At 48.1% G+C, this 19374-nt stretch overlaps 1 protein-coding gene across 1 annotated transcript in view; it reads right to left on the bottom strand.

The window, feature by feature from the left end:
• Positions 1–19374, bottom strand: part of LIN52 (lin-52 DREAM MuvB core complex component) — a 39221-nt gene that overhangs the window by 17636 nt on the left and 2211 nt on the right. The window contains exons 2-4 of the mRNA XM_075194579.1: positions 16696–16770; positions 16095–16132; positions 11617–11683 (exon numbers count right to left, since the gene is read on the bottom strand). Coding sequence (XP_075050680.1) covers positions 11617–11683; positions 16095–16132; positions 16696–16770 — 180 coding nt within the window. The remainder of the gene's footprint in view (positions 1–11616; positions 11684–16094; positions 16133–16695; positions 16771–19374) is intronic.

The raw sequence follows: 19374 nt of genomic DNA, 5'->3' as shown, positions 1-19374 counted from the left end.
CTGCACCGTACATATTATAGGAGACACCACGCACACCGTCACATTCCTGCACGTACATATTATAGGGGACACACACACACCGTCACATTCCTGCACCGTACATATTATAGGGGACACACACACACCGTCACATTCCTGCACCGTACATATTATAGGGGACACACACACACCGTCACATTCCTGCACCGTACATATTATAGGGGACACACACGACACCGTCACATTCCTGCACCGTACATATTATAGGGGACACACACACACCGTCACATTCCTGCACCGTACATATTATAGGGGACACACACACACCGTCACATTCCTGCACCGTACATATTATAGGGGACACACACACACCGTCACATTCCTGCACCGTACATATTATAGGGAGACACACACACAGCGTCACATTCCTGCACCGTACATATTATAGGGGACACACACACCGTCACATTCCTGCACCGTACATATTATAGGGGACACACACACCGTCACATTCCTGCACCGTACATATTATAGGGGACACACACACACGTCACATTCCTGCACCGTACATATTATAGGGAGACACACACACCGTCACATTCCTGCACCGTACATATTATAGGGGACACGCACACCGTCACATTCCTGCACCGTACATATTATAGGGGACACACACACACCGTCACATTCCTGCACCGTACATATTATAGGGGACACACACACACCGTCACATTCCTGCACCGTACATATTATAGGGGACACACACACCGTCACATTCCTGCACCGTACATATTATAGGGGACACACACACCGTCACATTCCTGCACCGTACATATTATAGGGACACACACACACCGTCACATTCCTGCACCGTACATATTATAGGGGACACACACACCGTCACATTCCTGCACCGTACATATTATAGGGGACACACACACCGTCACATTCCTGCACCGTACATATTATAGGGGACACACACACCGTCACATTCCTGCACCGTACATATTATAGGGGACAACACACACCGTCACATTCCTGCACCGTACATATTATAGGGGACACCACACACCGTCACATTCCTGCACCGTACATATTATAGGGGACACGCACACACCGTCACATTCCTGCACCGTACATATTATAGGGGACACGCACACACCGTCACATTCCTGCACCGTACATATTATAGGGGACACACACACCGTCACATTCCTGCACCGTACATATTATAGGGGACACACACACCGTCACATTCCTGCACCGTACATATTATAGGGGACACACACACCGTCACATTCCTGCACCGTACATATTATAGGGGACACACACACCGTCACATTCCTGCACCGTACATATTATAGGGGACACACACACCGTCACATTCCTGCACCGTACATATTATAGGGGACACACACACACCGTCACATTCCTGCACCGTACATATTATAGGGGACACACACACACCGTCACATTCCTGCACCGTACATATTATAGGGGACACCACACACCGTCACATTCCTGCACCGTACATATTATAGGGACACACACACCGTCACATTCCTGCACCGTACATATTATAGGGGACACACACACCGTCACATTCCTGCACCGTACATATTATAGGGGACACACACACCGTCACATTCCTGCACCGTACATATTATAGGGGACACACACACAGAGTCACATTCCTGCACCGTACATATTATAGGGGACACACACACACACCGTCACATTCCTGCACCGTACATATTATAGGGGACACACACACACACCGTCACATTCCTGCACCGTACATATTATAGGGGACACACACACCGTCACATTCCTGCACCGTACATATTATAGGGGACACACACACCGTCACATTCCTGCACCGTACATATTATAGGGGACACACACACCGTCACATTCCTGCACCGTACATATTATAGGGGACACACGCACACCGTCACATTCCTGCACCGTACATATTATAGGGGACACACACACAGAGTCACATTCCTGCACCGTACATATTATAGGGGACACACACACACACCGTCACATTCCTGCACCGTACATATTATAGGGGACACACACACAGCGTCACATTCCTGCACCGTACATATTATAGGGGACACACACACACCGTCACATTCCTGCACCGTACATATTATAGGGGACACCACACACCGTCACATTCCTGCACCGTACATATTATAGGGGACACACACACAGCGTCACATTCCTGCACCGTACATATTATAGGGGACACACACACCGTCACATTCCTGCACCGTACATATTATAGGGGACACACACACCGTCACATTCCTGCACCGTACATATTATAGGGGACACACACACCCGTCACATTCCTGCACCGTACATATTATAGGGGACACGCACACCGTCACATTCCTGCACCGTACATATTATAGGGGACACACACACACCGTCACATTCCTGCACCGTACATATTATAGGGGACACGCACACCGTCACATTCCTGCACCGTACATATTATAGGGGACACACACACCGTCACATTCCTGCACCGTACATATTATAGGGGACACACACACACCGTCACATTCCTGCACCGTACATATTATAGGGACACACACACACCGTCACATTCCTGCACCGTACATATTATAGGGGACACACACACCGTCACATTCCTGCACCGTACATATTATAGGGGACACACACACCGTCACATTCCTGCACCGTACATATTATAGGAGACACACACACCGTCACATTCCTGCACCGTACATATTATAGGGGACACACACACCGTCACATTCCTGCACCGTACATATTATAGGGGACACACACACACCGTCACATTCCTGCACCGTACATATTATAGGGGACACACACACCGTCACATTCCTGCACCGTACATATTATAGGGGACACACACACACCGTCACATTCCTGCACCGTACATATTATAGGGGACACGCACACCGTCACATTCCTGCACCGTACATATTATAGGGGACACACACACCGTCACATTCCTGCACCGTACATATTATAGGGGACACGCACACACCGTCACATTCCTGCACCGTACATATTATAGGGGACACACACACCGTCACATTCCTGCACCGTACATATTATAGGGGACACACACACCGTCACATTCCTGCACCGTACATATTATAGGGGACACACACACCGTCACATTCCTGCACCGTACATATTATAGGGGACACACACACCGTCACATTCCTGCACCGTACATATTATAGGGGACACACACACCGTCACATTCCTGCACCGTACATATTATAGGGGACACACACACCGTCACATTCCTGCACCGTACATATTATAGGGGACACGCACACCGTCACATTCCTGCACCGTACATATTATAGGGGACACACACACACCGTCACATTCCTGCACCGTACATATTATAGGAGACACACAGACACCGTCACATTCCTGCACCGTACATATTATAGGGGACACGCACACACCGTCACATTCCTGCACCGTACATATTATAGGGGACACACACACAGAGTCACATTCCTGCACCGTACATATTATAGGGGACACACACACACCGTCACATTCCTGCACCGTACATATTATAGGGGACACACACACAGCGTCACATTCCTGCACCGTACATATTATAGGGGACACACACACCGTCACATTCCTGCACCGTACATATTATAGGAGACACACACACCGTCACATTCCTGCACCGTACATATTATAGGGGACACGCACACCGTCACATTCCTGCACCGTACATATTATAGGGGACACACACACCGTCACATTCCTGCACCGTACATATTATAGGGGACACGCACACCGTCACATTCCTGCACCGTACATATTATAGGGGACACACACACACCGTCACATTCCTGCACCGTACATATTATAGGGGACACGCACACCGTCACATTCCTGCACCGTACATATTATAGGGGACACACACACCGTCACATTCCTGCACCGTACATATTATAGGGGACACACACACACCGTCACATTCCTGCACCGTACATATTATAGGGGACACACACACACCGTCACATTCCTGCACCGTACATATTATAGGGGACACACACACCGTCACATTCCTGCACCGTACATATTATAGGGGACACACACACCGTCACATTCCTGCACCGTACATATTATAGGAGACACACACACCGTCACATTCCTGCACCGTACATATTATAGGGGACACACACACCGTCACATTCCTGCACCGTACATATTATAGGGGACACGCACACACCTTCACATTCCTGCACCGTACATATTATAGGGGACACGCACACCGTCACATTCCTGCACCGTACATATTATAGGGGACACACACACACCGTCACATTCCTGCACCGTACATATTATAGGGGACACACACACCGTCACATTCCTGCACCGTACATATTATAGGGGACACAGCACACCGTCACATTCCTGCACCGTACATATTATAGGGGACACACACACCGTCACATTCCTGCACCGTACATATTATAGGGGACACACACACACCGTCACATTCCTGCACCGTACATATTATAGGAGACACACACACCGTCACATTCCTGCACCGTACATATTATAGGAGACACACACACCGTCACATTCCTGCACCGTACATATTATAGGGGACACACACACCGTCACATTCCTGCACCGTACATATTATAGGGGACACACACACACCGTCACATTCCTGCACCGTACATATTATAGGGGACACACACACCGTCACATTCCTGCACCGTACATATTATAGGGGACACGCACACAGCGTCACATTCCTGCACCGTACATATTATAGGGGACACGCACACCGTCACATTCCTGCACCGTACATATTATAGGGGACACACACACCGTCACATTCCTGCACCGTACATATTATAGGGGACACACACACCGTCACATTCCTGCACCGTACATATTATAGGGGACACGCACACCGTCACATTCCTGCACCGTACATATTATAGGGGACACACACACCGTCACATTCCTGCACCGTACATATTATAGGGGACACACACACACCGTCACATTCCTGCACCGTACATATTATAGGGGACACACACACACCGTCACATTCCTGCACCGTACATATTATAGGAGACACACACACACCGTCACATTCCTGCACCGTACATATTATAGGGGACACACACACCGTCACATTCCTGCACCGTACATATTATAGGGGACACGCACACACCGTCACATTCCTGCACCGTACATATTATAGGGGACACGCACACCGTCACATTCCTGCACCGTACATATTATAGGGGACACACACACACCGTCACATTCCTGCACCGTACATATTATAGGGGACACACACACCGTCACATTCCTGCACCGTACATATTATAGGAGACACACACACCGTCATTCCTGCACCGTACATATTATAGGGGACACACACACCGTCAACATTCCTGCACCGTACATATTATAGGAGACACACACACCGTCACATTCCTGCACCGTACATATTATAGGAGACACACACACCGTCACATTCCTGCACCGTACATATTATAGGGGACACACACACCGTCACATTCCTGCACCGTACATATTATAGGGGACACACACACCGTCACATTCCTGCACCGTACATATTATAGGGGACACGCACACACCGTCACATTCCTGCACCGTACATATTATAGGGGACACACACACCGTCACATTCCTGCACCGTACATATTATAGGGGACACACACACCGTCACATTCCTGCACCGTACATATTATAGGGGACACACACACCGTCACATTCCTGCACCGTACATATTATAGGAGACACACACACCGTCACATTCCTGCACCGTACATATTATAGGGGACACACACACCGTCACATTCCTGCACCGTACATATTATAGGAGACACACACACCGTCACATTCCTGCACCGTACATATTATAGGGGACACACACACCGTCACATTCCTGCACCGTACATATTATAGGGGACACGCACACCGTCACATTCCTGCACCGTACATATTATAGGGGACACGCACACCGTCACATTCCTGCACCGTACATATTATAGGGGACACACACACCGTCACATTCCTGCACCGTACATATTATAGGGGACACACACACACCGTCACATTCTTGCACCGTACATATTATAGGGGACACACACACCGTCACATTCCTGCACCGTACATATTATAGGGGACACGCACACACCGTCACATTCCTGCACCGTACATATTATAGGGGACACACACACCGTCACATTCCTGCACCGTACATATTATAGGGGACACACACACCGTCACATTCCTGCACCGTACATATTATAGGGGACACACACACCGTCACATTCCTGCACCGTACATATTATAGGAGACACACACACAGCGTCACATTCCTGCACCGTACATATTATAGGGGACACACACACCGTCACATTCCTGCACCGTACATATTATAGGGGACACACACACACCGTCACATTCCTGCACCGTACATATTATAGGGGACACACACACAGCGTCACATTCCTGCACCGTACATATTATAGGGGACACGCACACCGTCACATTCCTGCACCGTACATATTATAGGGGACACGCACACCGTCACATTCCTGCACCGTACATATTATAGGGGACACACACACACCGTCACATTCCTGCACCGTACATATTATAGGGGACACACACACACCGTCACATTCCTGCACCGTACATATTATAGGGGACACGCACACCGTCACATTCCTGCACCGTACATATTATAGGGGACACACACACACCGTCACATTCCTGCACCGTACATATTATAGGGGACACACACACCGTCACATTCCTGCACCGTACATATTATAGGGGACACACACACAGCGTCACATTCCTGCACCGTACATATTATAGGGGACACACACACCGTCACATTCCTGCACCGTACATATTATAGGGGACACGCACACACCGTCACATTCCTGCACCGTACATATTATAGGGGACACGCATACACCGTCACATTCCTGCACCGTACATATTATAGGGGACACACACACCGTCACATTCCTGCACCGTACATATTATAGGGGACACACACACACCGTCACATTCCTGCACCGTACATATTATAGGGGACACGCACACCGTCACATTCCTGCACCGTACATATTATAGGGGACACGCACACCGTCACATTCCTGCACCGTACATATTATAGGGGACACACACACACCGTCACATTCCTGCACCGTACATATTATAGGGGACACACACACGGTCACATTCCTGCACCGTACATATTATAGGGGACACACACACCGTCACATTCCTGCACCGTACATATTATAGGAGACACACACACCGTCACATTCCTGCACCGTACATATTATAGGGGACACACACACCGTCACATTCCTGCACCGTACATATTATAGGGGACACGCACACCGTCACATTCCTGCACCGTACATATTATAGGGGACACACACACACCGTCACATTCCTGCACCGTACATATTATAGGGGACACACACACCGTCACATTCCTGCACCGTACATATTATAGGGGACACACACACCGTCACATTCCTGCACCGTACATATTATAGGGGACACACACACAGCGTCACATTCCTGCACCGTACATATTATAGGGGACACACACACCGTCACATTCCTGCACCGTACATATTATAGGGGACACACACACCGTCACATTCCTGCACCGTACATATTATAGGGGACACACACACCGTCACATTCCTGCACCGTACATATTATAGGGGACACACACACCGTCACATTCCTGCACCGTACATATTATAGGGGACACACACACACCGTCACATTCCTGCACCGTACATATTATAGGGGACACACACACCGTCACATTCCTGCACCGTACATATTATAGGGGACACGCACACACCGTCACATTCCTGCACCGTACATATTATAGGGGACACACACACCGTCACATTCCTGCACCGTACATATTATAGGGGACACACACACCGTCACATTCCTGCACCGTACATATTATAGGGGACACGCACACACCGTCACATTCCTGCACCGTACATATTATAGGGGACACACACACCGTCACATTCCTGCACCGTACATATTATAGGGGACACACACACCGTCACATTCCTGCACCGTACATATTATAGGGGACACACACACACCGTCACATTCCTGCACCGTACATATTATAGGGGACACACACACCGTCACATTCCTGCACCGTACATATTATAGGGGACACACACACACCGTCACATTCCTGCACCGTACATATTATAGGGGACACACACACCGTCACATTCCTGCACCGTACATATTATAGGGGACACACACACCGTCACATTCCTGCACCGTACATATTATAGGAGACACACACACCGTCACATTCCTGCACCGTACATATTATAGGGGACACACACACCGTCACATTCCTGCACCGTACATATTATAGGGGACACACACACCGTCACATTCCTGCACCGTACATATTATAGGGGACACACACACCGTCACATTCCTGCACCGTACATATTATAGGGGACACACACACCGTCACATTCCTGCACCGTACATATTATAGGAGACACACACACCGTCACATTCCTGCACCGTACATATTATAGGGGACACACACACCGTCACATTCCTGCACCGTACATATTATAGGGGACACACACACCGTCACATTCCTGCACCGTACATATTATAGGGGACACACACACCGTCACATTCCTGCACCGTACATATTATAGGGGACACGCACACCGTCACATTCCTGCACCGTACATATTATAGGGGACACACACACACCGTCACATTCCTGCACCGTACATATTATAGGGGACACACACACACCGCCACATTCCTGCACCGTACATATTATAGGGGACACACACACCGTCACATTCCTGCACCGTACATATTATAGGGGACACACACACCGTCACATTCCTGCACCGTACATATTATAGGGGACACACACACACCGTCACATTCCTGCACCGTACATATTATAGGGGACACGCACACCGTCACATTCCTGCACCGTACATATTATAGGGGACACACACACACCGTCACATTCCTGCACCGTACATATTATAGGGGACACACACACACCGTCACATTCCTGCACCGTACATATTATAGGGGACACACACACCGTCACATTCCTGCACCGTACATATTATAGGGGACACACACACCGTCACATTCCTGCACCGTACATATTATAGGGGACACACACACCGTCACATTCCTGCACCGTACATATTATAGGGGACACACACACACCGTCACATTCCTGCACCGTACATATTATAGGGGACACACACACCGTCACATTCCTGCACCGTACATATTATAGGAGACACGCACACCGTCACATTCCTGCACCGTACATATTATAGGAGACACGCACACACCGTCACATTCCTGCACCGTACATATTATAGGGGACACACACACACCGTCACATTCCTGCACCGTACATATTATAGGGGACACACACACCGTCACATTCCTGCACCGTACATATTATAGGGGACACACACACCGTCACATTCCTGCACCGTACATATTATAGGGGACACAGACACCGTCACATTCCTGCACCGTACATATTATAGGGGACACACACACCGTCACATTCCTGCACCGTACATATTATAGGAGACACACACACCGTCACATTCCTGCACCGTACATATTATAGGGGACACACACAGCGTCACATTCCTGCACCGTACATATTATAGGGGACACGCACACACACCGTCACATTCCTGCACCGTACATATTATAGGGGACACACACACCGTCACATTCCTGCACCGTACATATTATAGGGGACACACACACGGTCACATTCCTGCACCGTACATATTATAGGAGACACACACAGCGTCACATTCCTGCACCGTACATATTATAGGGGACACACACACGGTCACATTCCTGCACCGTACATATTATAGGAGACACACACAGCGTCACATTCCTGCACCGTACATATTATAGGGGACACACACACACCGTCACATTCCTGCACCGTACATATTATAGGGGACACACACACCGTCACATTCCTGCACCGTACATATTATAGGGGACACACACACCGTCACATTCCTGCACCGTACATATTATAGGGGACACACACACACCGTCACATTCCTGCACCGTACATATTATAGGAGACACACACACCGTCACATTCCTGCACCGTACATATTATAGGGGACACACACACCGTCACATTCCTGCACCGTACATATTATAGGAGACACACACACACCGTCACATTCCTGCACCGTACATATTATAGGGGACACACACACAGCGTCACATTCCTGCACCGTACATATTATAGGGGACACACACACACCGTCACATTCCTGCACCGTACATATTATAGGGGACACACACACAGCGTCACATTCCTGCACCGTACATATTATAGGGGACACACGCACACCGTCACATTCCTGCACCGTACATATTATAGGGGACACACACACACCGTCACATTCCTGCACCGTACATATTATAGGGGACACACACACACCGTCACATTCCTGCACCGTACATATTATAGGGGACACACACACCGTCACATTCCTGCACCGTACATATTATAGGGGACACACACACCGTCACATTCCTGCACCGTACATATTATAGGGGACACACACACCGTCACATTCCTGCACCGTACATATTATAGGGGACACACACACCGTCACATTCCTGCACCGTACATATTATAGGGGACACACACACCGTCACATTCCTGCACCGTACATATTATAGGAGACACACACACCGTCACATTCCTGCACCGTACATATTATAGGGGACACACACACACACCGTCACATTCCTGCACCGTACATATTATAGGGGACACGCACACACCGTCACATTCCTGCACCGTACATATTATAGGGGACACACACACACCGTCACATTCCTGCACCGTACATATTATAGGGGACACACACACACCGTCACATTCCTGCACCGTACATATTATAGGAGACACACACACACCGTCACATTCCTGCACCGTACATATTATAGGGGACACGCACACCGTCACATTCCTGCACCGTACATATTATAGGGGACACGCACACCGTCACATTCCTGCACCGTACATATTATAGGGGACACGCACACCGTCACATTCCTGCACCGTACATATTATAGGAGACACGCACACCGTCACATTCCTGCACCGTACATATTATAGGGGACACACACACACCGTCACATTCCTGCACCGTACATATTATAGGGGACACACACACCGTCACATTCCTGCACCGTACATATTATAGGGGACACACACACACCGTCACATTCCTGCACCGTACATATTATAGGGGACACACACACCGTCACATTCCTGCACCGTATATTATAGGAGATGCTGTGTAGTAGCAGTAATTACAGTTATATGAGGAGGCTCCCAGACAGTTATACCAGGCTCTCAAATAGTAATTGCAGCAGAAAACGCATTACTCCAGAACAACGGAATCTATTCCGATCATCAGTGATATAAATGGGTCAATTTTACCTATACTGTGTTACCTTTCAGCATGTCCATGTCATCATGTTCCAGTTCTGCCATCCACTTAGGAGGGGAGCTGACAATTGGCTTAATTAAAAAAAAAAAGAAAAAGAAGAAAAAAAAAAAAAGTAATTAGATATAAAAGACCATACAAGTAAATGAAAAATATTAACATAAACAGCGACGTAGCACTTTACAATGGGATAAAGTAATGGTGACCGGATGGGCTTACTATGTCACCCTGTCTGGGGGTGGGGAGAGGGACCTTACACAGTTTATCTGGGTTTCTTTGTAACCGCCAGTAACCAGCTGTTCTGGTCCGCTCCTACTGGTGTCACTTTACCACCAGACACTCCTCAGCTGCGAATGCTAATGGCGCAAAAGTTGTATTAGAAGGTCGCTGCTGCCAGCACCAGGCTCCTTTTGGCCATTCTTCAGAAAAGCTACAGAACCAAGTTGCCTCCAAAATGTTATACTACTCATAAGTCAATACATTTACACTCCCAACGCCGGGACTTAACCCTTTCAGCGCTGTGCACTAGGTACCAACAGGTTCCACAATGCCCATACATTAAATATATACACATTTAAATTAATAAAAACTTTCCATTTAATACATTTTTACATCCCCCGGCACCTAGCAGTGAGGTTTAACCCATTCCATGCCTTAGGGTACTTAATGCATTAATACACCATGCTAACTGTAAAGATTCCTGTACAGCAGTGTGTACACTATTGCTCGCTGTTAGTAGTTAGCTCAATGGTCACAGTCTGTCACCTACTAGACCTAGAGAAAGAAAATCTACTGTGCATAGGAAAATATCTTGCAGTTCTTAATATGTTCTGAAACATATACATAGCAGCAAACTTATATTTTAGGGGTACTGGTCTTACATTAATCCCTTCATTTATCAGGTGATCGTAGCAGCAGTGCCCTAAATGAAGACTTAATCCAAGAGTAAGGGAGCTCCGTGGTACAGACAGAGACCTGGGAAGACGCTCCGCACCAGCAGGGAGCTCCGTGGTACAGACAGAGACCTGGGAAGACGCTCCGCACCAGCAGGGAGCTCCGTGGTACAGACAGAGACCTGGGAAGACGCTCCGCACCAGCAGGGAGCTCCGTGGTACAGACAGAGACCTGGGAAGACGCTCCGCACCAGCAGGGAGCTCCGTGGTACAGACAGAGACCTGGGAAGACGCTCCGCACCAGCAGGGAGCTCCGTGGTACAGACAGAGACCTGGGAACACGCTCCGCACCAGCAGGGAGCTCCGTGGTACAGACAGAGACCTGGGAACACGCTCCGCACCTGCAGAGAGCTCCGTGGTACAGACAGAGACCTGGGAAGACGCTCCGCACCAGCAGGGAGCTCCGTGGTACAGACAGAGACCTGGGAAGACGCTCCGCACCAGCAGGGAGCTCCGTGGTACAGACAGAGACCTGGGAACACGCTCCGCACCAGCAGGGAGCTCCGTGGTACAGACAGAGACCTGGGAACACGCTCCGCACCAGCAGGGAGCTCCGTGGTACAGACAGAGACCTGGGAACACGCTCCGCACCAGCAGGGAGCTCCGTGGTACAGACAGAGACCTGGGAACACGCTCCGCACCAGCAGGGAGATCCGTGGTGCAGACAGAGACCTGGGAACACGCTCCGCACCAGCAGGGAGATCCGTGGTGCAGAGACCTGGGAACACGCTCCGCACCAGCAGGGAGATCCGTGGTGCAGACAGAGACCTGGGAACATGCTCCGCACCAGCAGGGAGCTCCGTGGTGTGCAGACAGAGACCTGGGAACATGCTCCGCACCAGCAGGGAGATCCGTGGTGTGGTGCAGACAGAGACCTGGGAACACGCTTCGCACCAGCAGGGAGCTCCGTGGTACAGACAGAGACCTGGGAACACGCTCCGCACCAGCAGGGAGATCCGTGGTGCAGACAGAGACCTGGGAACACGCTCCGCACCAGCAGGGAGATACGTGGTTCAGTCAGAGACCTGGGAACACGCTCCGCACCTGCAGGGAGCTCCGTGGTACAGACAGAGACCTAGGAACACGCTCCGCACCAGCAGGGAGCTCCGTGGTGTGCAGACAGAGACCTGGGAACACGCTCCGCACCAGCAGGGAGATCCGTGGTGTGGTGCAGACAGAGACCTGGGAACACGCTTCGCACCAGCAGGGAGATCCGTGGTGCAGACAGAGACCTGGGAACACGCTACACACCTGCAGGGAGCTCCGTGGTACAGACAGAGACCTGGGAACACGCTACACACCTGCAGGGAGCTTCGTGGTGTGCAGACAGAGACCTGGGAACACGCTCCGCACCAGCAGGGAGATCCGTGGTGTGGTGCAGACAGAGACCTGGGAACACGCTTCGCACCAGCAGGGAGCTCCGTGGTACAGACAGAGACCTGGGAACAGGCTCTGCACTAGCAGGTAAGTCTTGTGGGTTGATGATAATGAAGCTGTCCGCATACACACTTGGCACATATGCTGCACAACCAGATCTGTGCTTTATTTGCTAACACAAATAAAAGTCCAAACGGTCTCAAAACTAGTTGTTTGGCAGGTGAGTGAGTGGAACGCATTAGGTCACTGAATGTCTGCATATAAAGACCAAAGCAGATTTTCCTTCTGTCCCAAACAAAACTCCATCTAAGCAGGATGAGCTTTAGCCACTGCAGGTGTGACAGTTTTAAGACAATTTCATCTGGAATGACAAAATATTCTGGGGTGTGGCTGATGTAAAGGGAGTCCATTACTTATATTGTGGACAGACATTTTGTGGGGTTGTGGCTGGATCACATAGAAATAACTTATCGTGGAATTTATTTAAATTAGCGGCGCAGGCAGCAATTTATATCTTTGCAAATGTACTGATTTTTGGTACTGTGTATTAAAAATGTACTGATTTCTGATGCAATAGGCATTTGTTTGAGGAAATCTGTTGTGCAACTTCGAGAGGAAATTCTCATTAAGGCTAATTAGACCTTTTTCATGTGAAGGGACTGTATACACAGCAGGGGTCCGCTGCCTTTCTTTCCTGTGTGGCTTCTTATCCTGCATCTTAGAACCTGTCCGAATAAAGCAAGTAGCAAGTGATTGAGGAGATCACAGATTGATGCGAATGTTGTTAAAGTTTAAAATCGCGTTCACTCCAAATTTGGAGGAGAGATCACATCCAGATGGTAAATATCTGATGTAATATATCAGACGTTTCAGTGGCTGGTTGGAAAAGGGGGCTGGATTACCCCCTGCCAGGCTGTGTCCAAAACTGTATAAAAAAAAGTACTGTTTGACCATGTAATGTATCATTATTCCATCTGTAACTTCTGGAGAGATCACTAGTACCATAAACTGGCGTGTAACTGTCATAAAGGCTACTTGAACTAATAAAACATCACTGCTTCTAGCTCCTGCTTTGACGGTTACTTACCTGCTGTAACTCCTGTGACCTACAGATTAGACCAATCTAATCAGTTATCCAACTGTTCTGAGGTTGGGACCAATCATCCAGTACCAATGATTTTGCCGGCTACCCGCAGCTCTCACCAGTGTGATAGGCCAGGAAGAACCATCCACAGTAACCCTAATCTAAAGGAAAAGGTCAGGGGTACCAGAAAGTCGTACACTAGTAGCGAGAGTTACCCAGAAGGACGCAGTTCTAGGTGCTGGCGAAGGAGCTTAGTGGTGGCAGCAGCAAGCACCTCCTACTGCGCTTAGAGGGGCATAACTTGGGATAAAGAAAAGGGACGGTGGCAAGGCAAGCCCAGCCGGTCCCCGGCAGCACAGACAGGGTGGCATAGGAGGTCCATCCTGTCACAGCGGTCATGCCTCCTAGTGAACTGCATACAAACTGACTGCTTCCACTGTACATAGACTAATGTCACAGGGAGCTGCTCCACTAATATTTGTAATGGTTTCACTGGTAACGTGTAGATCCCTGTGCACTGGAGTCTGCAGACCAGAAACATGTATGTGTGTCTGTAGGAGACTGCCAACGTGTAGATCCCATGTATAGGAGTCTGTAGAGGCCTGGGATGAGACTGGTATAATGTAATCCTGTGCATGTGTTGTCTGTAGAGGGCAGGTATGAGACCAGTAACGTGTAGAACCCATGTACATATATGTATGTAGAGGCTTGGTAGGAGACTGGTACAATGTAGGTCCAGTGTATGTGTGTCTATATGAGACTAGTAACGTGTAGATCCCAGTGTATTAGAGCCTGCAGAGACCTGGTATCAGACCAGAAACATATAGATCCCGTGTATATGCGTCTGTAGGAGACTGGTAATGCGTAGATTGCATGTACAGGAGCTGCTCGGTATGAGACCGGTAACATGTAGATCCCATGTATGTGTGTCTGTAGGAGACTGGTAACGCGTAGATTGCATGTACAGGAGTCTGGAGAGGCTCGGTATGAGACCGGTAACATGTAGATCCCATGTATGTGTGTCTGTATGTATGAGATCAGTACCGTGTAGATTCCAATAGGTAAACTCACACTCTTGAAAGATGCCGCAAACTCTGCAACTCCTGGAACTGGAAGACACAGACATGAGTTAGGATTTCTCCATGTCCCAGCAGCTGGGTCATTATTTCTGCATTAAGCTACGTACACACTGGTGTTCATATTCTGCGTGTCACATGCAATTCTAAGACAAATTAAATCGTATGGTAGTGTCTGTGGAGACAATGCACCATGTATAATGTATGCATTTGCAATTTTACATGTCTGATAGCAGACTTGTTACGAATGTAACCCTAGTGTGTGTAAAAACAGAGAGTGCGATAAACTGGGGCAGAGACTGGCGTGTGAGGAAATGTTCTCTATACAGCGCTGCGTAATATGAGGAACTGATAAAAACATTCTCCTTTCAGTGCGGCAGCCACCTTCATGTGAGAACGTCTAGGAAGCTGCACCACATGAATGAGAGAATCCTTTCTGCACAGACAGGTTTACAAATGATACTTAATGCCCTTATAAACACACACATAAGGCAATGGGATTTATATGGGTTTTTACACTGTAAGTAGCCTGATGGGTGACAGATGACGGATGCTGTAAGCGGAGACACAGACCAGGCACATAAGGAGTCACTCACGTTGCTCCGGCCACAGGTCTGGGGACGCTCGATCCAGTTTCTCAAAGCTCAGTAACGACGTCTCCAAATCTGCACCTGAAATAATGTAGATATCTGTATAGTACAAGTAATGTAGTAACAATGTATACATGTGATGTCACATGTGTACAAAAGCACCAGAGCCACAACAACTTTACACAGCTAGTGGAAACCCTCTGTCCCGGGATACAGCATAGATCAGTATGTGGCAGAGTCAGGGTCTATACATACAGTCCCTTCCATACACTCTCCAGGGATACAGCATAGATCAGTATGTGGCAGAGTCAGGGTCTATACATACAGTCACTTCCATACACTCTCCAGGGATACAGCATAGATCAGTATGTGGCAGAGTCAGGGTATATACATACAGTCACTTCCATACACTCTCCAGGGATACAGCATAGATCAGTACATGGCAGAGTCAGGGTATATACATACAGTCACTTCCATACACTCTCCAGGGATACAGCATAGATCAGTACGTGGCAGAGTCAGGGTCTATACATACAGTCACTTCCATACACTCTCCAGGGATACAGCATAGATCAGTACATGGCAGAGTCAGGGTATATACATACAGTCACTTCCATACACTATCCAGGGATACAGCATAGATCAGTATGTGGCAGAGTCAGGGTATATACATACAGTCACTTCCATACACTCTCCAGGGATACAGCATAGATCAGTATGTGGCAGAGTCAGGGTATATACATACAGTCACTTCCATACACTCTCCAGGGATACAGCATAGATCAGTATGTGGCAGAGTCAGGGTATATACATACAGTCACTTCCATACACTCTCCAGGGATACAGCATAGATCAGTACGTGGCAGAGTCAGGGTATATACATACAGTCACTTCCATACACTCTCCAGGGATACAGCATAGATCAGTATGTGGCAGAGTCAGGGTATATACATACAGTCACTTCCATACACTCTCCAGGGATACAGCATAGATCAGTACGTGGCAGAGTCAGGGTATATACATACAGTCACTTCCATACACTCTCCAGGGATACAGCATAGATCAGTACATGGCAGAGTCAGGGTATATACATACAGTCACTTCCATACACTCTCCCGGGATACAGCATAGATCAGTACGTGGCAGAGTCAGGGTATATACATACAGTCACTTCCATACACTCTCCAGGGATACAGCATAGATCAGTACGTAGCAGAGTCAGGGTATATACATACAGTCACTTCCATACACTCGCCAGGGATACAGCATAGATCAGTACATGGCAGAGTCAGGGTATATACATACAGTCACTTCCATACACTCTCCAGGGATACAGCATAGATCAGTACATGGCAGAGTCAGGGTATATACATACAGTCACTTCCATACACTCTCCAGGGATACAGCATAGATCAGTACATGGCAGAGTCAGGGTATATACATACAGTCACTTCCATACACTCTCCAGGGATACAGCATAGATCAGTATGTGGCAGAGTCAGGGTATATACATACAGTCACTTCCATACACTCTCCAGGGATACAGCATAGATCAGTACGTGGCAGAGTCAGGGTATATACATACAGTCACTTCCATACACTCTCCAGGGATACAGCATAGATCAGTACGTGGCAGAGTCAGGGTATATACATACAGTCACTTCCATACACTATCCAGGGATACAGCATAGATCAGTATGTGGCAGAGTCAGGGTATATACATACAGTCACTTCCATACACTCTCCAGGGATACAGCATAGATCAGTATGTGGCAGAGTCAGGGTATATACATACAGTCACTTCCATACACTCTCCAGGGATACAGCATAGATCAGTACGTGGCAGAGTCAGGGTATATACATACAGTCACTTCCATACACTCTCCAGGGATACAGCATAGATCAGTATGTGGCAGAGTCAGGGTATATACATACAGTCACTTCCATACACTCTCCAGGGATACAGCATAGATCAGTACGTGGCAGAGTCAGGGTATATACATACAGTCACTTCCATACACTCTCCAGGGATACAGCATAGATCAGTATGTGGCAGAGTCAGGGTATATACATACAGTCACTTCCATACACTCGCCAGGGATACAGCATAGATCAGTACATTGCAGAGTCAGGGTATATACATACAGTCACTTCCATACACTCTCCAGGGATACAGCATAGATCAGTGCGTGGCAGAGTCAGGGTATATACATACAGTCACTTCCATACACTCTCCAGGGATACAGCATAGATCAGTACATGGCAGAGTCAGGGTATATACATACAGTCACTTCCATACATTTTTTACATGCATTGCAAAGCTAACAAAATTTACACTTATATGTGAAATTCTAGAAACGCTGTTATGTCCTGCATCTGGTTTTCAGATGCAGAGAATCCGGTAGCCAGTCTTAATTAAAAGTTCCTGTCTTCAATGTAGGATCTTCACACATCAAAAGATATTAATTAGTATGGGGCCTTTCTTCAGACAGTTCGGAATACATATTCACACAGAACAAAAACAAAAAACAAGCCAGTTTCGCACATCACAATACACAAAAGACCTTTATCCACAAAAGCCTATTGTATCAAATATATACATCAGAAATAAGGCATATCCTTTAGTAAGGTTAAAACAGGAAAAACCAGTTTCTACCCTGGTCTCAGAAATAACGATTTCCTATC

This window comes from Mixophyes fleayi, unplaced genomic scaffold, assembly GCF_038048845.1.
Source record: "Mixophyes fleayi isolate aMixFle1 unplaced genomic scaffold, aMixFle1.hap1 Scaffold_65, whole genome shotgun sequence".
In the NCBI taxonomy this organism is placed as follows: Eukaryota; Metazoa; Chordata; class Amphibia; order Anura; family Limnodynastidae; genus Mixophyes; species Mixophyes fleayi.
The sequence above is the reverse complement of the archived record's forward strand: the minus strand, read 5'-3'. Positions and strand labels throughout refer to the sequence as shown.